Genomic DNA, 19,948 nt, shown 5'->3' with positions numbered 1-19,948 from the left:
TTACCAATGGAGGCAAAAGTCTCCAGCTATGGATTTTGCCTCCTCTGCCCTTCTCTATCCCCCCAGACTCACCTTAGCACATTTGTAATTACATTGGCAGATTTGCCCATCTCCCATTTTTACCTAAACATTTTGTAGGCTTTGCCTCCAATGACAAGCCGCCACTGGACAGAACCAATATTTAAGTTGTTTTCTGAAAGAAAATCTACTGTTGTATTCCACAGAAGAAAGAAATTCATAGAGGTTTGAAATGACAATAATGCTTTTTTGGCTGAACTATTGTTAATTCCTGAAGATAAATACCAAACGGATGAAATCCTTAATTGTGATGAGCAAATGTGATCAACAACATTAGATAATATCATTCAAATGTGATCTCTGATTAAACAGAACTAGCACAGTTAGATTTTAACTTTTATTACAGTGATGTAAAGTCAGAAGGCTCTTTCCATACCATGTCTGTATATTTGTAGCAATATATAATCATTTTAGTAAAAAATAATGTTGCATACTGTATAGAAATCATGAAAAACACCTCACCAACCAAAATGACTGAATAAGTCCAGAGTCTGTCATAAGCTTGGCTGATATGACATGCGCTCTTAGAGCAGAAAAATGGTCCGGACTTGCTCACAGGGCTGCGGTTGACGTATTTTGGGCCGCCGTCCTGACCAACACTTTTCAATCCATCAGTTTTCTTACCTCCCAAGTTTCAAGCCACAACCGGAGTCCCATTCCCATGCAGTCATGTCCCATTCTGGTGCTAATGACCACGATTGTATCTCCATAGTACATAATAAAACCTTTTTATTCCTTATCTACAAAATAAAAGATACAAATAAAAACCAGTTGGCACTGTGTTTGTTCTGTTTCGTTTGTTTGTGGAATCTCGCCATTGAAATCAAATATGAGTGCAGCTCTTGTTTACTATTCTCTTTTTCTCACATTGATTGAAAGGGTAGTCATTGTCTTTCTGGAAAGTCTCATAGCTTGTGCTCTGAATAAGGGAACCAGGAAAGTTTCACTAAAATATGCATGTGCATCATAAGTGTGCTGATTGCTTCATAAACAATACATTTTATGTAGATACAGTTGCTAACAAAATGTAGCTGTACTTGATGATGAATTAAGTCCTAAGCAGGTTCCAAAAGCCATTTCATGAGTAATAAAATACATCTGTACTAATGGTCGTAATTAGGCATGGATACGGTCTCTGAAAGAGTTATTGGAAGATGCAGACAGAAGAGTCATTGGTCACTGGAAGACAGTGTGATAGGTGGGACACTGATGAGACTTCATGTATTTAATGGCAAACTTGAGTTCCTTGCTCTTTTTGTCCCACTTGTGGATGGACATGAGCAGTAACTGTTGGTCCACTTTGCGGCCCATGATGAGGAAGTTGCTCCCGAGATTGTCCAGTTGCGAACAGGGACAGTTCGCTCCATTCTTGATGTATAGCGTGAGCTTCTTTAGGTCTTTCTTCCTTAGTATTCCCATCTTCAGAACCTTCTTCTTCTTTTGTGCGGCGATAAGCTTGCGGTCGCCTTTTTCCTTTTTCACCTCTTTGATCTTCATCTTGAGTGCTGTAGATAAAATATAGAAAGAAAAAGACTTAGAGCAGGAATTCCCAAAATTATTCTGTCAGCCAAATTTGATTGTAAAATACCCCTTGAGATTTTTAGTTCATATTTCAGTAACTTTAAAGATTCACTTGTCTATGTTCATTTTTTTGGGGGTTTTTATTTTTCAATTATTTTAATTATTAGCTTGTTATCAACTCACAAAGCCCCTGCAGTTCCTTCATGAACTCCCAGATGTTTGCGAAACCTGAAAAGTTCACCCTCAAAAAGTTTGTCATTGATGTTTACTAGTGTCACATTAATCAAAAATAATACTTCTTTTTTTTTTTGTAGAACAACTAACAGTATACAGGTTTGAAAAGATGTGAGGGGTAGTAAATAATGACAATCTTTTTATTTATGAGTGAACTATCCCTTTAAAAACAACAAGGAAAGACCAGAAAGACCCTTGGAAAAAGTTCTGGGTACTATGTGTTGTCATTTAACTTTATCCATTGGAAAAAAATGGGAAATGTTCTCATGGGACCCTTGGTCACACTCCGGTTCTCCCATATATTTTTTGCTGTCTCAAGCAACAAGACCTTTCACAACGAGCACACAGGAAGAACCAAGGCTATCCAGAGCGCTGGAATAGTTTACACCTCCCCGGAGGAGCATCATTTAAACATGGACGGCACTAATTGCTCTCACCCGGGAGAGGACGGAGAGTGGAACGGAAAGTTTTAAAGACAGATGTGAAAAGTGAACACCCCTTCGGTAGTCCGTCCTCATAAGCCCCCAAACCTTCCTTTGAAAGTTTTTTGACATTTTCATATTACATATTTTTTAAAGAATTTTCATCAAAAACATTATTTTGGAAGCCTGTTAACCTTCTTTCAGAGAATTTCAACAAATTTCAACATTGGAACATTGGTTTCAGCATTTTCCATTGGAAAGAGTCTGTTGGATGTGAACTTCAGAATCATGGTAGAAGTAGTAGGTCATCTGGGTACTTTTTTGCCTACTGTGTTATGAACACTGTGAATTCAGACTTGCTACTCATTTTACAAACTGCTTTTCACCTACTATACCGCAGGGAGATATGTGTATTCAGGTTGGTGTCTAAGGAAAAATCTTGACTCAGAGCAGTCACAACAGATTTTTAAATAATCCATAAAGTTTCAAGAAAATAAATATTGACAAAAATTCTGTTCAACAAAAATATTGGCTAGAGTCCAAATTCCATATAAAAAAATATGCATAATAATTATACACAGTACACACACATATATTATGTAAACACAAACTTTTAATTTAGATAAATCACGACTTTTAATCACGATTAAAGGGCATACTGCAGGTTTTTTCTTTTTTTTTTCAAAATTAATATATAGCCTTGTATGAAAATACCATATGAAAAGGTAATGCAGGATTTAAAATGTTTTAAAAAGACACAAAAGCACAAATTTAGTAGATAAAGTGACCGTTCCGTAAAAAACGCTTGCTTTTTTCAACATCGGGTCACATTACGTAACGAGAGGGAGTCGTTTGCCGGGCTCTGCGTCGGATTTCAGTACGAGTCTGTGTATCTTCTGTAGTTTTTCTATTTCAATTTATCATTGTCATGGTAGATTATTGTGTCCAGCCTGTCAGGACATCGAGTCCACAGGTTTCCTAAAAAAAAAAAGTTTGAAAAACGTCTCAGGTTATGACTATAACCATAGTTCCCTGAGAAGGGAACGAAACACTGCGTCCACTAGGGACAGCTCTGGGAACGCCCACAGCATGATAGCGTCTGATGCACGTATGTCAACTCAGCCAATGGCGAGAGTGAGCGTCACGGGCGGGTGACGTCACGTCCAGGAAAGGATAAATATACATCCGGTCTGATTGCACTTCAGCTAAACTGCCGAAGCAAGGGATCACAGGGATGCAGGGAGTATGGCAAAGGGACGCAGTGTTTCATTCCCTTCTCAGGGAACTATGGTTATAGTCATAACCTGAGACGTTCCCTTTCAAAGGAACTTCACACTGCGTCCACTAGGGAGAGCTCTGGGAACTAAATGCCAAAACGCCATAATACCAAATGCCTGTCGTGTGAAACTGTGGTACATTCAAGACAAGAGCACTGAAGAACCTGGAGCACATTCCAGGTCAAGATCATAGTATCTCACAAACGTAAGAGGCGAGGACCAACCAGCCGCATCGCAGACTTCTTTGAGGGAAACCCCCGATACCAAGGCCTTAGAGGCCGCCATACTCCTAGTAGAGTGGGCTCTGACAGCTAAGGGACACTGCTGACCAGAAGACCCATAAGCCAGTGAGATAGCCTCGACTATCCACTTGCTCATTGTATGTTTGGACGCAGGGAGACCCCTGTTCTGAGGTCCAAAACAAACAAACAATTGATCCGCTTTCCTCCACAGGGCAGCTCTGTGGACATAAGCATCCAGTGCTCGCGCTGAACATACAAGGTTCAATCTTTCCTGGTCTGGATTAACAAATGGAGGAGGACAGAGAGCTTGCAGCACTATAGGCCGTGGAACATTGGTTAACACCTTCGGAACATACCCTAATCTAGGGTAAAGGAAAGCTTTAACCATCCCTGGTGCAAACTCCAAGCACGAAGGGGATATTGATAAGGCCTGAAGGTCTCCTACTCTCTTAATAGAAGAGATGGCAAGAAGGAAGATGGTTTTCAGAGTCAGAAACTTTTCTGAGATGATGTCAAGTGGCTCGAACGGAGCCGCAGATAAACCCTCCAACACTATAGCCAAATCCCAAGTAGGAACTCTAGTGCGCACAGCAGGCCTCAGCCTCCTAGTGCCACGAAGGAAACGAGTTACCAACGGGTTCCTTCCCACAGTAATACCATCCAAATGGGCATGGTAAGCAGAAATAGATGAAACATACACCTTTAGTGTAGCAGGGGACAACCCAGAAGAGAAACGCTCTTGTAGAAAATCTAGCACTGAACCAACAGGGCAGTTGACTGGATCTAACTGTCGTTCTTGACACCAAGAAGTGAACAACCTCCACTTCAGGGCATATAGTCTCCTCGTGGATGAAGCTCTGGAGCTGAGAATGGTCTCCACTACCTCGGTAGAGAGACCAGACTCTATGAGCTCGGCCCCCTCAGCGGCCAAACCCACAGGTTCCACATTTCTGGGCGGGGGTGAAATATTGAGCCCTTCGCCTGAAATAGAAGATCCCTCCTGATCGGAATCTTCCAGAGTGAGCCATCGAGCAGTGCTACGAGGTTCAAAAACCAAATCCGGCTCGGCCAGTAAGGAGCTACTAGCAGTAGACTTATCCCCTCCCGGCGAACTTTCTCCAGAACTCCATGGAGCAGAACAACTGGGGGAAATGCGTACAGACGCCGCCTCGGCCACGTCTGTACCATGGCATCCAGTCCCAGAGGAGCTGGATGTGTCAACGAGAACCAGAGTGGACAGTGCGTCGTATTCTGAGACGAAAACAGATCCACTTCCGTCTGGCCGTAAATCTCCCAAATGAGCTTCACCACCTCGGGGTGAAGTCTCCATTCCCCTGGCCTCAGCCCCTGTCTTGACAGGATGTCCGCTCCTAAATTCTGGGCCCCCGGAATAAAGATTGCTCTCAAGGAGAGTAACTTCCCCAGAGACCACAGGAGGATCTGGTGCCCTAGCTTGCACAATGGGCGTGAACGGACCAACACATGATGGCCCCTCAGGTCCCGGAGGAAAAATTTAAATGCTTTGAAAACTGCCATCATCTCCAGGCAGTTGATATGCCACGAAAGATGATGGTCCCCCCACAGACCCTGAGCTGAGCGGCCTTCCATTACCGCTCCCCAGCCCGTGAGAGAGGCATCTGTCGTCAGGGTGACTCAACGACATTGTGCCCCCAACACAGGACCTTGGGACAGGAACCAGGTTTTCTTCCATATGACCAAGGCGCGGAGACACCGCCACGTGATCTTGATCATACGAAAAGGGTTCCCCCTCGGGGAAAACCCTCTGGTCCTGAGCCACCACTGTAAGGGTCTCATGTACAGCAGGCCAAAAGGAATCACGTTGGACGCCGCTGCCATTAACCCCAGCAACTTTTGAAACTGCTTCACAGTGAATGACTGGCCTATTTTCACTCTCTTTACAGCTGACATAATTGCTGTAAAGACATTGCATTGCTACGGAACGACGCAGTTCGCAAACTACCTCAGGGCTCACCGTTTCACCGCCATCCAAATCCCCCAGCAGTTCAGCCTGGTACGCTTGCAAAATACTCATTGTATGCAAACACGCACCAGCCTGCCCTGCTGCCGTGTACGCTTTCCCCACCAGCCCTGATGTTGTTTTTAACGGCTTAGTGGGGAGCTTGGGGGCCTTCAGGGACGATGCCGAAGCAGGGGACAGATAACTAGCAAGTGTCTGATCTAATTTAGGCATCGCCCCATAACCACATTTCTTCAGCCCCCTTATATCACTATAACTTGAGGGCTGAAGAGACGTGATGAATATGGTTTCTTCCATGATCTACACAGCTCGCTGTGTAAATCAGGAAAGAAAGGAAGACCCCGTGGTGAAGGTGACACATTTGATGACAAAAAGCGCTCGTCTAATTTGCTTTTAGGACGGGTGCCTTGTTTCTCGGCTGGCCAATCAATATTTAACTTCGCCACAGCGCGAGTAATCACCTCCACCATCTCTATGTGTGCTGGGGAAAGAGATGGCGAATCATCTTCCCCCAATCCGACGGCCAACGCATCCACCTCCTCAGAGCTGGAGTGTTGAAGCGACGGGCTCTCACTCTGGGCAGAAGAAGCCGCAGTGCGGGCTTCCGACACCAGAGATTGAGTGACAGATCTCTCGGGTGAAGGCAGAGAAAGAGCGCTCGCGCCTGTCTCAAACCCCGCCGAGAGATCCATCTGCGATCCCCATGATGTCCTTCATGGTCCAGAATCAGAGGGAACGCGATCCTGATCACCCTTCTCGAAGAGTGACAGACGGGAGCGGAGCATGCAAAGCGGCAGCTTCTCACAATGCTCACAATCAGCCCCCTCGAAGGCTGATAGAGCATGCTCACTCCCAAACACATCACACACAAATCATGTGTATCTCCACCCGTAAGGAAACGGGGACACGGAGGAGTACATTGAATACGGATGTGTTCGCCATTTTTAAACTGAGACTTATTGTGCTTTTGACAGACAACAAATAAATAGACAGAGACAGTTTTCATACAGATCGCTTAGCTGAGGCAGAAAAGCTGAAGTGCGATCGGACCTGATGTATATTTATCCTTTCCTGGACGTGACGTCACCCGTCTGTGACGCTCACTTTCGCCATTGGCTGAGTTGACATACGTGCCTCAGACGCTATCACGCTGTGGGCGTTCCCAGAGCTGTCCCTAGTGGACGCAGTGTGAAGTTCCCTCGAAAGGGAACCTGCATGGTGGTGTTTTGTGCAGGTGAAGAGACGGGACTTCACTTCTGCATCTGCTTCGAAACACGCGGCGGTGTGTATAGTAGAGGTCTTCACGGGTCCTAATAACTGTACCCGACCCGAATCGACCCGAATAACTACATACCCGAACCCGACGTGCATAAATTATTTTTTTTAAGAAAAACCCGACCCGAGACAGACCCTATAAAATTAGACCCGAGTCCGACCCAACCTGACGCCATTTCCTTTAGAACCCAACTGGACCCGAACGTAAACGGCATTTACATTGTGCACAGCCTGCAGCCCTGCATTTCTCAAAAATGCACTTAACATAGAAGGCGCGCTGAAGTGCTGAATTGTCAATCACCAGTGCCGCCACTCCCGTTACGCGCATCATGCGCGCATCATGCGCATCATGCGCGTAGGGCACCAAGTGCTCAGGGGGGCACCACAAGAAAATGCTCTCTCCACCCCCTATGATGTAGCCTAATGAATAAAATAATTTTTCTAATTACCCCAAGTTTTTTGGGGTTGTTCTCTTATTCAAATTATAAATGATATAGCCCGGACTGTAAAGTTACATTTTTTTTATCATTAATAAACTTAATGCATTTAATCAAATAATAAAACATTAATGCATATAATCAAATAATCGAAATGTTGACTTTTTAAAGTTTAAAATAAATTAATTTAGGCTTGGTATTTATAGGCTAAATGTTGTTTGTAATAAATGGCACAATATATAGACTATTTTTATAGGCTTCTGTGTATATTTTTATTATATGGCTACTTATATTTTTCATTCTTCTTGTTTTCTGAATACCATTCATTTAAGGATGTTATACAGTGAGGAGAAGTGTTAATAATGTTAATGTTGTATTTTATTTACCTGTGTTTTACACTAGCTACTTCTAAAAGAAGGCTAATAATAAAATCCAGATTTTACTACAATGCAACGTTCGCGTGTTTCTCTCTCAACATGACCCGATGTCATGTGAATTACACTCGGTCCGACTTTTCTGGCAAATATGGTCAATTATAAAAATGTGCTTTATTATTACAAAATGCATAGGAAGCTTTATAGTTTTTTTCGTTTTCTGTTTTTTAATTGAAAACGGATTTGGAATGGACGGAAGATACCTTGATTATACATCAATCATTAGTTTATTATTTCATCTTAGAATGAACAGGGGTAATTTACTTTAATAAATCAATAAATAACTTTAAACATTTGATGATAATATTATGAAGCCAAATTTATGTCAACACAAAATCTTTGTTATCATCATAAAATGCAAACAAATAGCCTACACCACAATGCATGCAAAACAGACACGCATCTTCCAAAAATCTTTTTTTTTTTTTTTACATCATAGACCTATGGTCGCACTATATACATTTCATCGCAGAGTAATAAATTGGCCAGAGCATTTTAAAATAACAATCCGAAGCCTAACTATTAGGCTAACTGTTAGGCTATATTTAAAACTTGAACTTTTAAAACCAAAGCATCAAAAATAATATTGCCTCGATTTACAGGCAGATTACCGCAGAACAGAACAGAGATAACCCTATTTAACATGCTGTTTTATCCTATATAGGTTTCGAAATAAAGTCAGTTAAATGTCACAGTGTACACTGTACAGTTCTCATCTCAGCCTACTTGTCGTTGCTGTTCAGGAAGAGCAAAGCATTGACACTTGCTGTATCAAGACAGGTACGTCGGTTCTCCAGAGTGCGCCCAGACACACTGAAAGCACACTCGCAACTAACGCTGGAGGCTGGAACACACAGAATCTTCCGTGCAAGAGTTGCCATCTTTGGGAAGAGGTGTTCTGTGTTTTTCCATACACCTAAAATGTCTCTGTCACTATCGTGCATGACCATTTTTTTATTCAAGTAGGCATTCAACTCATCCACTGCCATGTCTCGGTCATCCACATCCTCCCACTGGCTGAACTTCGCTGACGGACCAGCAACTGCAGCACGTTCTGTGGCTGCGATAGTAATATTTGGAACTGGAGGGTCCGTGTCTATTGGGCTGGGAAGGCTGTCTAACTCGCTCCGGGCACTTTGGTATATTTCGTCTCTCTCCTCGTTTGTGAACATGTGTAGCTGCTTAAACTTAGGCCACAAAAGCACTGCAAGCTTTGCTTGTTGGTCGAGTAGTATTCGTTCACTCAGAAGGTCTTTGGCTCTGCGTTTCAGAATCTCCAGTGCTTTAGGGTCGGCCGGTGTAACCACGCAGTGCTCAAGTAGTGTAGATTTCCATAAAGCCAGCAGATGGATTGTAGGATAGTTCGATGCGCTCAGTTCATCGCTTGCCGTTTTGAATGGGGTCAAAAAATGAACTAGAATTTGGAGAACATCTTTTGAGATGTGACTCATTTTGTGTATTTCCCCTCTTGCCATAAGAAGTCTTTGCACATCATCGAAAGAACCGAGTACTTTGTCTTTAAAATGATGAAGTGTGTGAAAATAAATTCTTCAAATCAAATCAAATCAAATCAAATCAAAGGATTCAACCATTGCGAGCTTAGTGTTCCAGCGAGTCTCACATTCCTGTTTGAGGGTGCGTGTCAGGTGTAGCTGTAAACCAGAATGCTAAAAATATGTCGTCAGTGACTTACACTGATTAATACATTCTCTCACCGGCTGTAACGCATCTTCCTCCTCCTCATCAATTCCCTTCTTGAAAGTGTGTTTCAGCACAGTGTTGAGAAAGTGTGCATTACAGCTTCTGTGTTTCCAGCTGCTGAGAGCAGCCTTTATATTAGCGCCTTGATCGCTAACAAACACAAGTTTGTCTATTTCAGCTTGTGATAGTCCGAAGTCATGCAACTGTTTCAACAGTTCCGTTTTTATGTTTGCGGACGTTTTGGAGTCAAATGGGAAAGCACTGGTGCATATTACCCGGCTCTGAAACATCCAGTCTTCATCTATGAAGTGGAGAGTGATGCATGTGTAGCTGACCTTTCTAAAATCATCTGTCCACATGTCAGTGGATGCTCCACAAGCAAATGCCTTAGCAATTAGCCTGCTTGACTTTAGGTAAAAGCTCTTGTTTCAAGGCAAGGCATCTCTCCAAAGTGGCACGAGAAACAGTGACTCCCGAGGGAAGAATATCTTTGACATCACAGTGGCCGTGCGTAGCTCCAATCTCGATCAAGCTCTGTGCTAATTGACGAAATGAGCTTGTTTCAAACATTCTGTATGGTCTGAGATCTTTGGCACAGACTCGAATGCAGTTTTCAAGTATTGTCTTTTTATACTGGGCAGGTACCCCACTGCTCCTCCTCACAAACGAATGCATTTTTGTGCCGACATGATCTCTGGTGCTTCAGCGAATGGGACGTTCCAGTTTTAGCTGAATCAAATCTTAATATGGTATTGCAGTCAACGCATTTAACTGCTCCAGTTTTTTTTCCTTCCTTGTCAACAATGATCACAAAAGTTGCCCACACCGATGACGACCCTGGATGTTTCTGTTCTACATATTCATTTTCCCTCACCTTTTTAGCAATGTCTGTTATCGCCTCCATGCTTTTCTGACAGTGTCGTGTATTTTTAATTGATTGACAGGCCTGGCTTAACGACAATTCAAATACTTGCATTTAGTCAAACATCCATCCACATGATGGCGCACTAGGCAAAGGGAGGGGGTTGGTTTATGTGGAGCGAGCAACTGAGTAAATAAATGCGGTCGCGGAGGCAACGGTGCACGTAGAAGCGCGGATTCGCTCTCTCACTTAGAAAAAGTGAGAGAACGGTGTCATAGAGTTGTTTTAAATACTGCAATTTTGTTAAATGCCCAAAATAGTTTAAGAGCATTCGGATCTTCTCGGGTCCATTTGGAAAAGGCATATTTATTTTAAATCACCCGAGACCCGAGGCCACTAATACCGAACCCGACCCGTGTCCGAGACACTCTCTGAGTTTTGGACCCGAACCTGCTCGAGTCTCGGGTCGGACCTCGGGTTTTCGGATCCAAGTGGACCCGTGAAGACCTCTAGTGTATAGTGTTCACTTTAGACCGGGGGATTATCATCCTGGTGATATGATGGAGTCAAACATTGTAATACTCATGTAAAGGATGATATTAAATTAATAAACATACACACGCTTCTTTGCCGTTGTTTTTACGTGAATACAAAGTACATTAAAGAGCACCTATCATGGAATTTTGAAATGTACCTTTCATGTAGTGTGTAACATAGATCTAAGTGAACAAAAACATCCTGCATAGTTTGAAATATGACAGTGCACCGTATATATAGTTATTTTCTTTCAAAAGTAAGAGTCGACTCTGAGTCATTTTTAAGAATCGTTAGAAGACCGAAGCTTTTTCTCTGACTAGATGACGTCAACTTGTCAAGTTATTTGAATACGATACGCCCACTTATTGCGCTCCAAGACGCCAGTGAAAACTAGAAAACATCATGGCGACGAGACGCTGTGTTTTGAAGTGCGACTCAAAAGCAAACTTTTTTTATCTGCCCAAGGATTAGCATTTGAAGACTAAGTGGCTTGAAGACAAACCATACATCGTCGCGATTGAGTGTTTATTAGTCGTCAAATGTATGTTTCGCAATCTCAGGAAGCTTTTATTATGGACTTCTATTATGGCACATGGTATCTTCTTCGTCTGTCTGTACATGGATTACATGTGCACAGAGCGCCCTCCGGCAGCCAGTATGAATTGAAAACAACACATAAGAGACTCAATCGCTCATGATTAGGCTATATCTGCGCATTTTGAGGAAGTATTGAATAAAAAATACTCCTCTGTTTAGAAATTTGACACAGACATATGAGAATCTATCAATATGTCTCCTCATCTGCACACTTTTGAACTAAAAGCCCTGAGGGATGTTGATTTGTCGCGAGTCTTCGTGACGAGAATAGAGGAGTTTTTTTATGAATGAGATCAGCTGAGGCTCATATTACAATCAAACGGTACAGACGCGGTTTTCATATTCATAACTCCTGATACATATTAACAAATTACTGTCACTATAAGACTTTGATGGGCGTTCCGTTTCCGAAAATATCTGCACAGACTATACCAATCACAACTGACTGGGTCATCGGACCAATCACCGCAGATTAGCGTCACATAAAGGCGGGGTTTTGAAAAGTGAATCACTAAAGTAATCATTTGAGAATCGCTGTCAAAACAGGTAAAAATAAATGCATATTATAAGAAAACTAAAGTCTTTTTTGTCATTGCATGCATGCAAAATTGTTGTTGGGGACTTCTAAAACAATATTTGGACCATTTTAAATGCCATGATAGGTGCTCTTTAACACAAATGCATACAGTCTCACACTTTTCAAAAAAGTTTGGAATTATGTGCTGGTAATGTAAATATTTTATTCATGCCATACATGTACATTCAAGTTCACTCAAATACATACTTATAACGTCATATACATCCTCACACTATCAGTGAATCGGCACAAAATAACACAGAACACAGAATTAATGAATAAAGGATAACATACAATAACACTATAGTGTCTGTGGTTCGGCCGCTGGTGGGAGATGTGATGGTCACGGATCCGTCAGAGATGCAGCTCAAAGAAAATGTGAACTGTGCATCGTAAGTCTTGTTTTTTTAAACATTTTCTAACTACCAACTCAGTCGTGATGAGAAACCGTTAAGGTTATATCACATAACGTTTAGTGTTGACGGAAATTGACGAGTGTGACTTATGCCTGATGGTCAAAGCTTGTTTTCTCCACTGTTTCTCCTCACACAGCAACTCAATTTGTCTCCTCTAATCGTTTCTCTGTCTAATCCTGGCCTGTCCCTAATTGTGTGTCATAATTGTATGGCTGTGGTCTGCCATATGAGTATTAATAAACATTTATAATTTCCTCAGCATCCGAACTGTCATTGCGATCCATTGGTTTCCTATCGTTGAAATTCACGCATTCCCTCCCGTTACGTCACTTCCAGTTTTGGCATTTTTAGATGCTGAAGTAAAATTTTCTCACAAAAACGACTACAAAAGCCTTAGTAGCGTATTTATAAGTATATTTTAAAGAATGTCTTCCTACATTATTTTTCTATACATTGACTCACTGGGGTCTCTAACATGCAATATGCCCTTTAATTGTTTGACAGCCCGACCATTTGCTTAGAAAATGCTCTAAAAATATATTTCATAGACATTACATTATTGTGTGTTTTTGTGCATGCCTAAATTTCTCCACTGAAACAATTTCCTTCCTGAATCTGCGTTGCTCAGAAATCTCAGCTTCCATCTACACAATTTTTGTTTGGATCAGGTCTGGTTTTTCCTTTAGAAACCATAATGAAGTAAGCCTGCCTAAAAAAAATGACTACATTCCCAGGTTCTCTTGTTTCTAAAATTCATTTAAAAACATGAAAGTGGCAAGTAAAACCTGTAACTGATGCTATGAAACAGAACTTATCCAACCGTGCTGAGAGCACATTAATCAATGGCAACATTTGTCCTGCATCTTCAGTGTGAGCTAGGCTCCATGTCTAATATCATAAACATTCATGCATCTCTGGAAGTGCAGGAATGTATGTTTAAATGGTTTCACTGATGATAACTGGTTTTAGTTCACTTGCATTGGGATATTTGGTGTTGGGATATTTGTTGGCATAAATATTATTCAATATCCTATAAGATTTCTTACTGGAAGAATCAAATCCGAAAAAATTTCAAACTGAAAAGAGTGTATAATATGATGAATGTGTATTCCCATTGAAAAATGAATACTCAATCTGAAAGAATGAGGGAAGGAAAGATGAAAAAGAAGACTGTAAGAAAATGTGTACATGCCACAATTCTAAGACGTTTTTAATTTATTGAATGTGGTTGCTAGGCCAATGCAAGGTGGTTGCAGACATGTGGGTGGTTGCTTGGGTGTTTTGGTGGTTGATAGGGAATTTCTTAGTAGTCCAAGTTAAAAGTGCCCACTGCCAAGTCGCTTAATAATTTCTTGTGCCTAATTATAGTGTGGGTCCCTCGTTTAATGTAAGTCTATGAGAAGTCTTGTTGCTTAAAATATAGTACTATTACTGTGTCGGGACATTCAAACAAAGCCATTTTGAAGGCTCCCAGATCCATGGTGTTTATTTGCGCTTTTTGGGGAAATCAGCTTTCAAATTACATAGTTGTCTCTATTTACATAGCAGTTAGATTTAATATATTTTAAGAGATTTTGCAAAACTACAAAACCATACAGCTCACATACCTAACTGCAGCTCAGCCGCACATGGGGTTTTTCTCTCTGATTCAGGTGATCGCTCATGACCCATAATGCTTGTGGGGAGTGAGCACGCCTGGGCAATATCGTGGTGACAAGCCGAAAACCACAAGAGCTGCTTTAAAATGCTGGCAGTAGGTCTGACAGCAGATGAAGGAAGGCAAAGAGGAAAAGTGTGGCCCTGAGTACTTGCAGCCTTCTTTCAATAATTCTGAAACCAAAACTTGCCTGTTCAGCAGGGCTCAGTGCTAGGACCGTTGCTTTTCACCCTGTACATGCTACCACTGGGAGATATCATTAGGAAGCATGCCGTTTGTTTTCATTGTTATGCTGACGATACTCAGCTCTATATTTCTTCATGCCCTGAAGAAACTTACCAACTCACAAGATTAACGGAATGCATAGCTGATATAAAAAATTGGATGACCAGTAATTTCCTGCAACTCAAATTCATGAATTTTTAATTATTGGACCAAAAAGCTCCACAAGTAGTAACCTAGAATACTGTCAGCCACTTGATGGCTGCTCTGTCAAGTCCTCGTCGTCAGTGAGGAACCTGTGTGTGCTCATTGATACCAATCTTTCGTCTGAAAACCACGTTTCTAGCATCTGTAAAATTGCATTCTACCATCAATGCAAAATGCTGAACAGTTAGTTCATGCGTTCATGACCTCAAGGCTAGATTATTGTAATGCTCTACTGGGTGGTTGCCCTGCTCACTTAATAAACAACTCCAGCCTGTCCAAAACGCAACAGCAGAGTTCACTCATTAACTAGGTCAGCCGGAACTGGGAACACTTCCCATAACATCTGTTGTACACGTTACATCATCAGAAGAATGGCATCTATGCTAATGTTAGTCTCTCTGTTTTATCCCGAGGTCTACTGCAGTCAGCCGGATCCGGGCCGTATCCAGTTCAAGATGGTGGACCTGCGCCCAGACAAGACCAACGCATGACCCTGAAGTGTCTGCTGAGACCGTGTCAATTAGACTCCCCCTGAAATTGCCTCATCGACACGGCATCCTCAATAAACCCGTCTCTGGCGTGATGACTCAGATTGCTCGAATATCCCTATTTAATAATTGTTAAATTGATATGTCATCCTCAATAAAACCAATCTCTGTCGTGTTGCCTCCGATCTTTCGAATATTGCACTTTAATATTTGTTTCATCAATACGGCATCCTCAAAAAAAAACATCTCCGGCATGATAATTCCGGTATTTCGATTATTCCTATTTAATAATGGTTTAATCGACACATCATCTCAATAAACCCGTATCCGGCGTGTTGCCTCCGATCTTTCGAATATTCCAATCTATTATGACCTCTGACCTGTAAAGTTGTCAGAATAATAATCATACGCTGTTTGTTAATTGGCCAGAGGAGAACTGGCACCCCGACTGAGCCTGGTCTCTCACAAGGTTTATTTTTCTCCATTAGGTCACCTGATGGGGTTTTGGTTTTCTCCAGAATGGCTTTACGGGTACTGACTTTTCTCATTCACAATGCAACCAAATTCAGAAAACACGCTGCAAAAGTTCACAACACAACCAAATTCAGAAACACGCTGCAAAAGTTCACAACACAGCCAAATACAGAAACGTGCTGCAAATATTCAAAACGCACATACAATCAAATGTAAAATAAACAAAAAACTTGCCTTTCAGTGAAAGTGAAGTGAAAGTAAAATGTGAAGGCCAAGCATGGTAACCCATACTTATGTCCTCTGCATTTAACCCATCCAAGTAGTGAACACACACACATACTGCAAACTGTGGACACCCACAACCGGAGGAGTGGGCAGCCATTTTGCTGTGGCACCCGGGGAGTTGATTGGGGGTTAGAGTCCTTGATCAAGGGACTTGATCATTTCCTGCATTTCCAGCATTATCCTGATGGATAAAGTCATTAATGGACACCTTATTGTTTTAAAAATTGAAGTCTAGCCATTGTTCATATATTTTATATATATTAGTATATCATTGAGACAATATAAAGTGTCAATCAATATATATTTTGTTATAATATTGTTTATGTCAGGCCATGCAAATATATCCACGCAGGTTTCATTGGAGGAATTGTTTTAAGTTGACACGTTATAAGCAGGGGTGCACATAACGTTTTTGGTGTAATTTTCAAGGTGCCCCCCCCCCCACCCCCCACCCCCAAAAAAATATTTGAAATTATTGCACTGCTCTCCTGTACTCCATTACGTAGCTCTCTGTATGTTAGGATGACAAAAAGGTTTAAAAGTTATATATTTAGTCTGCCTCAGGTCTAACAGCACTCATCAATGTCAAAATGATTGAGATGGCCAGTCTTCACACAGACAAGCATGTCAGTCTATCACTTAATGCCATTGCAGGGACTCTATTCTTTCCGATGAAATCACAAAACAAAATGCACACAAACATGTCCATACTCTTAATATACAATCATTAAACATATTTGATGTTAATGTTGAAAAAAAAAACAATATGAGGGCGGATTAGAACCTGTAACCTTCGACATGGTTTACAAAATTTTACCACCAGACCACTAAGGAATTTAAATGTTATTAGCAGATCTATGTATTTATTCACTAATAAATAAGAATCTTGAGATTAATGATATATATGACGCAAATTAATGCAAATATTATTTTCAAATAGTCACAAAATTATTATTTGCCAATTAGAATTAAATGTTCAAGACATGGTTAAGGCCTTAGACAAGTGAATTTTTTTTTTGTCATGTAAAACCAAACTTTTAATTAGACGGGTGAAGACCTTTGAGTTTCTGTGTGTTTATGAGTTTTCTCAAATGAAACGGTAAAATGCTCATGAAGTGACTCTGGAGATGAAGTTCATGCATTCAAGTCCTCGTATAGTGAGGCAGCAGAGGCTGAAAACACTGTGAGGTCACACGTGTTTCAGTGTGTGGGAAATGCGCGCCTGCATTCATTCACACAGATAACTGGACTAACAAGCAGATGAGTTTCATCGCACAGCATCTTAATGCTGCCTTCACGTGCTATTGGAAATTTCCTACTTCCCACTTCTGAAGTCATGATTTCAAGCTCATCACATTCAAATTTTTAATTGAGAGGGCATTCATGTCCAATTTCTAAACTAGGAAACTAGTATTTACGATAATTCCGATAGCACGTGAAGGATTCCGATAGCACGTGAAAGTCTGTCATCAAAATGATTTGTTAAATTCCCTTCCAGAAGAGCCCCATTGCATTCCCAAACACCAGGCAGACCCCAGAACGCAAAATTCGGTTTCCACAGTTCCTTCGCAAATGTTTTATGCAATATTCCAATTTGGCACACAGGTTCAATTTGCAGCTTTGGATGGAAACATGAGATTTGGAACAACATGAGGGTGGGTAAATTATATCAGAATTTTTGTTTAAGTTATGTTTTTTTGATCCATTATGTTTTTAAAATCAGTCATTAGTTAGTAATTTTTTAGGGGGCCCTAAAAACAACAGGGCCATACACACCGATCAGGCATAACATTATGACAAGTGAAGTGAATAACATTGATTATCTCTTCATCAAGGCACCTGTGGGTGGGATATATTAGGCAGGAAGTGCACATTTGTCCTCAAAGTTGATGTGTGTGGCAAGCAGCGAGGCAGAGGGACCGTGAGACACTAGACCAGTGCTGTGCGCAGCTGGCGCCCTGTTTTCAGGGTCCCCCGGCCTCACTGCTTGCCACAATGTGTTATAAGCAGGAAAAATGTGCAAGCACAAGGATTTGAGCGAGTTTGACAAGGGCTAAATTGTGATGACTAGACGACTGGGTCAGAGCATTTCCAAATCTGCAGCTCTTGTGGGGTGTTCCCGGTCTGCAGTGGTTAGTATCTATCAAAAGTGCTCCAAGGAAGGGACAGTGGTGAACCAGTGACAGGGTCATGAGCGGCCAAGGCTCATTGATGCATGTGGGGAGCAAAGGCTGGCCTGTGTGGTCTGATCAAACGGATTGCTCAAATTGCTCAAGAAGTTAATGCTGGTTCTGATAGAAAGGTGTCAGATTACACAGTGCATCACAGTTTGTTGTGTATACAGGGCTGCATAGCTGCCGACCAGTCAGGGCCCATGCTGACCCCTGTCCATCGCCGAAAGCACCAACAGTGGGCACGTGAACATCAGAACTGGACCACGGAGCAATGGCAGAAGGGTGTCAGGTCTGATGAATCACGTTTTCGTTTACATCACGTCGATGGCCAGGTGCTTGTGCATTGCTTACCTGGGGAACACATGGTACCAGGATGCACTATGTGAAGAAAAGCAAGCCGGCGGAGGCAGTGTGATGCTTTGGGCAATGTTCTGCTGGGAAACCTTGGGTCCTGCCATCCATGTGGATGTTACTTTGACACGTACCACCTACCTAAGCATTGTTGCAGACCATGTACACCCTTTCATGGAAATGGTATTCCCTGGTGGCTGTGGCCTCTTTCAGCAGAATAATGTGCCCTGACACAAAGCAAAAATGGTTCAGGAATGGTTTGAGGAGAACAAGTTTGAGGTGTTGACTTGGCCTCCAAATTCCTCAGATCTCAATCCAATCGAGCATCTGTGGGATGTGCTGAACAAGCAAGTCTGATCCACGGAGGCCCCACCTCGCAACTTACAGGACTTAAAGGATCTGCTGCTAACATCTTGGTGCCAGACACTACAGTACACCTTCAGGGGTCTAGTGGAGTCCATTAGCTCAGGGCTATTTTGGAAGCAAAAGGGGGACCAACACAATATTATTCATAATGTTATGCCTGATCGGTGTATGTATATAGCACGGCTATGGTTGCCTATGGCAGGGGTTTTCTAACTGGGGTCCGGGGACCCCCAGGGGTCCTCCAGAAGGTTCTAAGGGGTCCCCAGAAAATTTCACAGAATCCATCGATTCACTTCAGAAGGCCTTTATTAACCCCCGGAGCCTTTTATGATGGATGGATGGATGGATGGATGCACTTTTTTGGGCTTAAAATTTTGGGCAGCTATTCACTGCCATTATAAAGCTTGGGAGATTCGTTGTATTTCTTGTATTCGTCTGAAAGAACAATGTCATATACACCTAAGATGACTTGAGAGTGAGTAAATTATGGGATAATTTTCATTTTTGGGTGAACTAACCTTTTAAATATAGCCAATTTAAGTTTAGCTACAGTTTTTAATGTTTTTCCATACATCAAAAAATATAAATTGATTTTAAGAAGGGGGTCCCTCATAAAAGGTTCTTCATATTGGGGGTCCTTGGCATCATAAAGTTTGAAAACCCCTGGCCTATGGCACTCGGCTTCTTCTCTGCCACTTTTGGGGGCCTCAACAAACTTCAAAAACTCTTGAAACTTTTATAATTGCTGACGTGCCGATCATTGCTACTTGCAGCTACATTTGTATTTTACTGTAGTCACTGAAAATACTAAATTTTTTATTAGTATTATTGTTTGTTTATTTCTGAGCACCATATTTGAGCACTTGAGAACTTAAAAGGCTCTTACTCAAAAATGAGTATAACAAATCAGATATAAACAAAACTGAGCCATTTAAAATCTAAAAACCAAACTTAAAAACAATTAATTTCCTTAGCGCTCCATAAAACATTAAAATCAACTGTATTCAGAGCCAGTGAATGCACTCTAATGGAGAGGTTTTCCATCAGCGGTCTGCACATGCCCAAACCTTAAATCATTTGATAAGTGTGCTGCTGTCCAGTATGTGTTGATTGTA

General features: G+C 41.7%; 1 protein-coding gene across 1 annotated transcript in view; it reads right to left on the bottom strand.

Moving 5' to 3' along the window:
* Positions 1 to 403: 403 nt before the first annotated feature.
* Positions 404 to 19,948, bottom strand: part of sfrp5 (secreted frizzled-related protein 5) — a 30,851-nt gene continuing 11,306 nt past the window's right edge. Inside the window, exon 3 of the mRNA XM_079843014.1 lies at positions 404 to 1,583. Within this exon, the coding sequence (XP_079699140.1) occupies positions 1,255 to 1,583 (329 nt within the window). The 3' untranslated portion in view covers positions 404 to 1,254. The remainder of the gene's footprint in view (positions 1,584 to 19,948) is intronic.

This window comes from Gobio gobio (genome assembly GCF_949357685.1).
Source record: "Gobio gobio genome assembly, chromosome: 18".
NCBI classification, from domain to species: domain Eukaryota; kingdom Metazoa; phylum Chordata; class Actinopteri; order Cypriniformes; family Gobionidae; genus Gobio; species Gobio gobio.
Note: the sequence above shows the minus strand (reverse complement) of the source record. Positions and strands in the feature narration are given on the sequence as shown.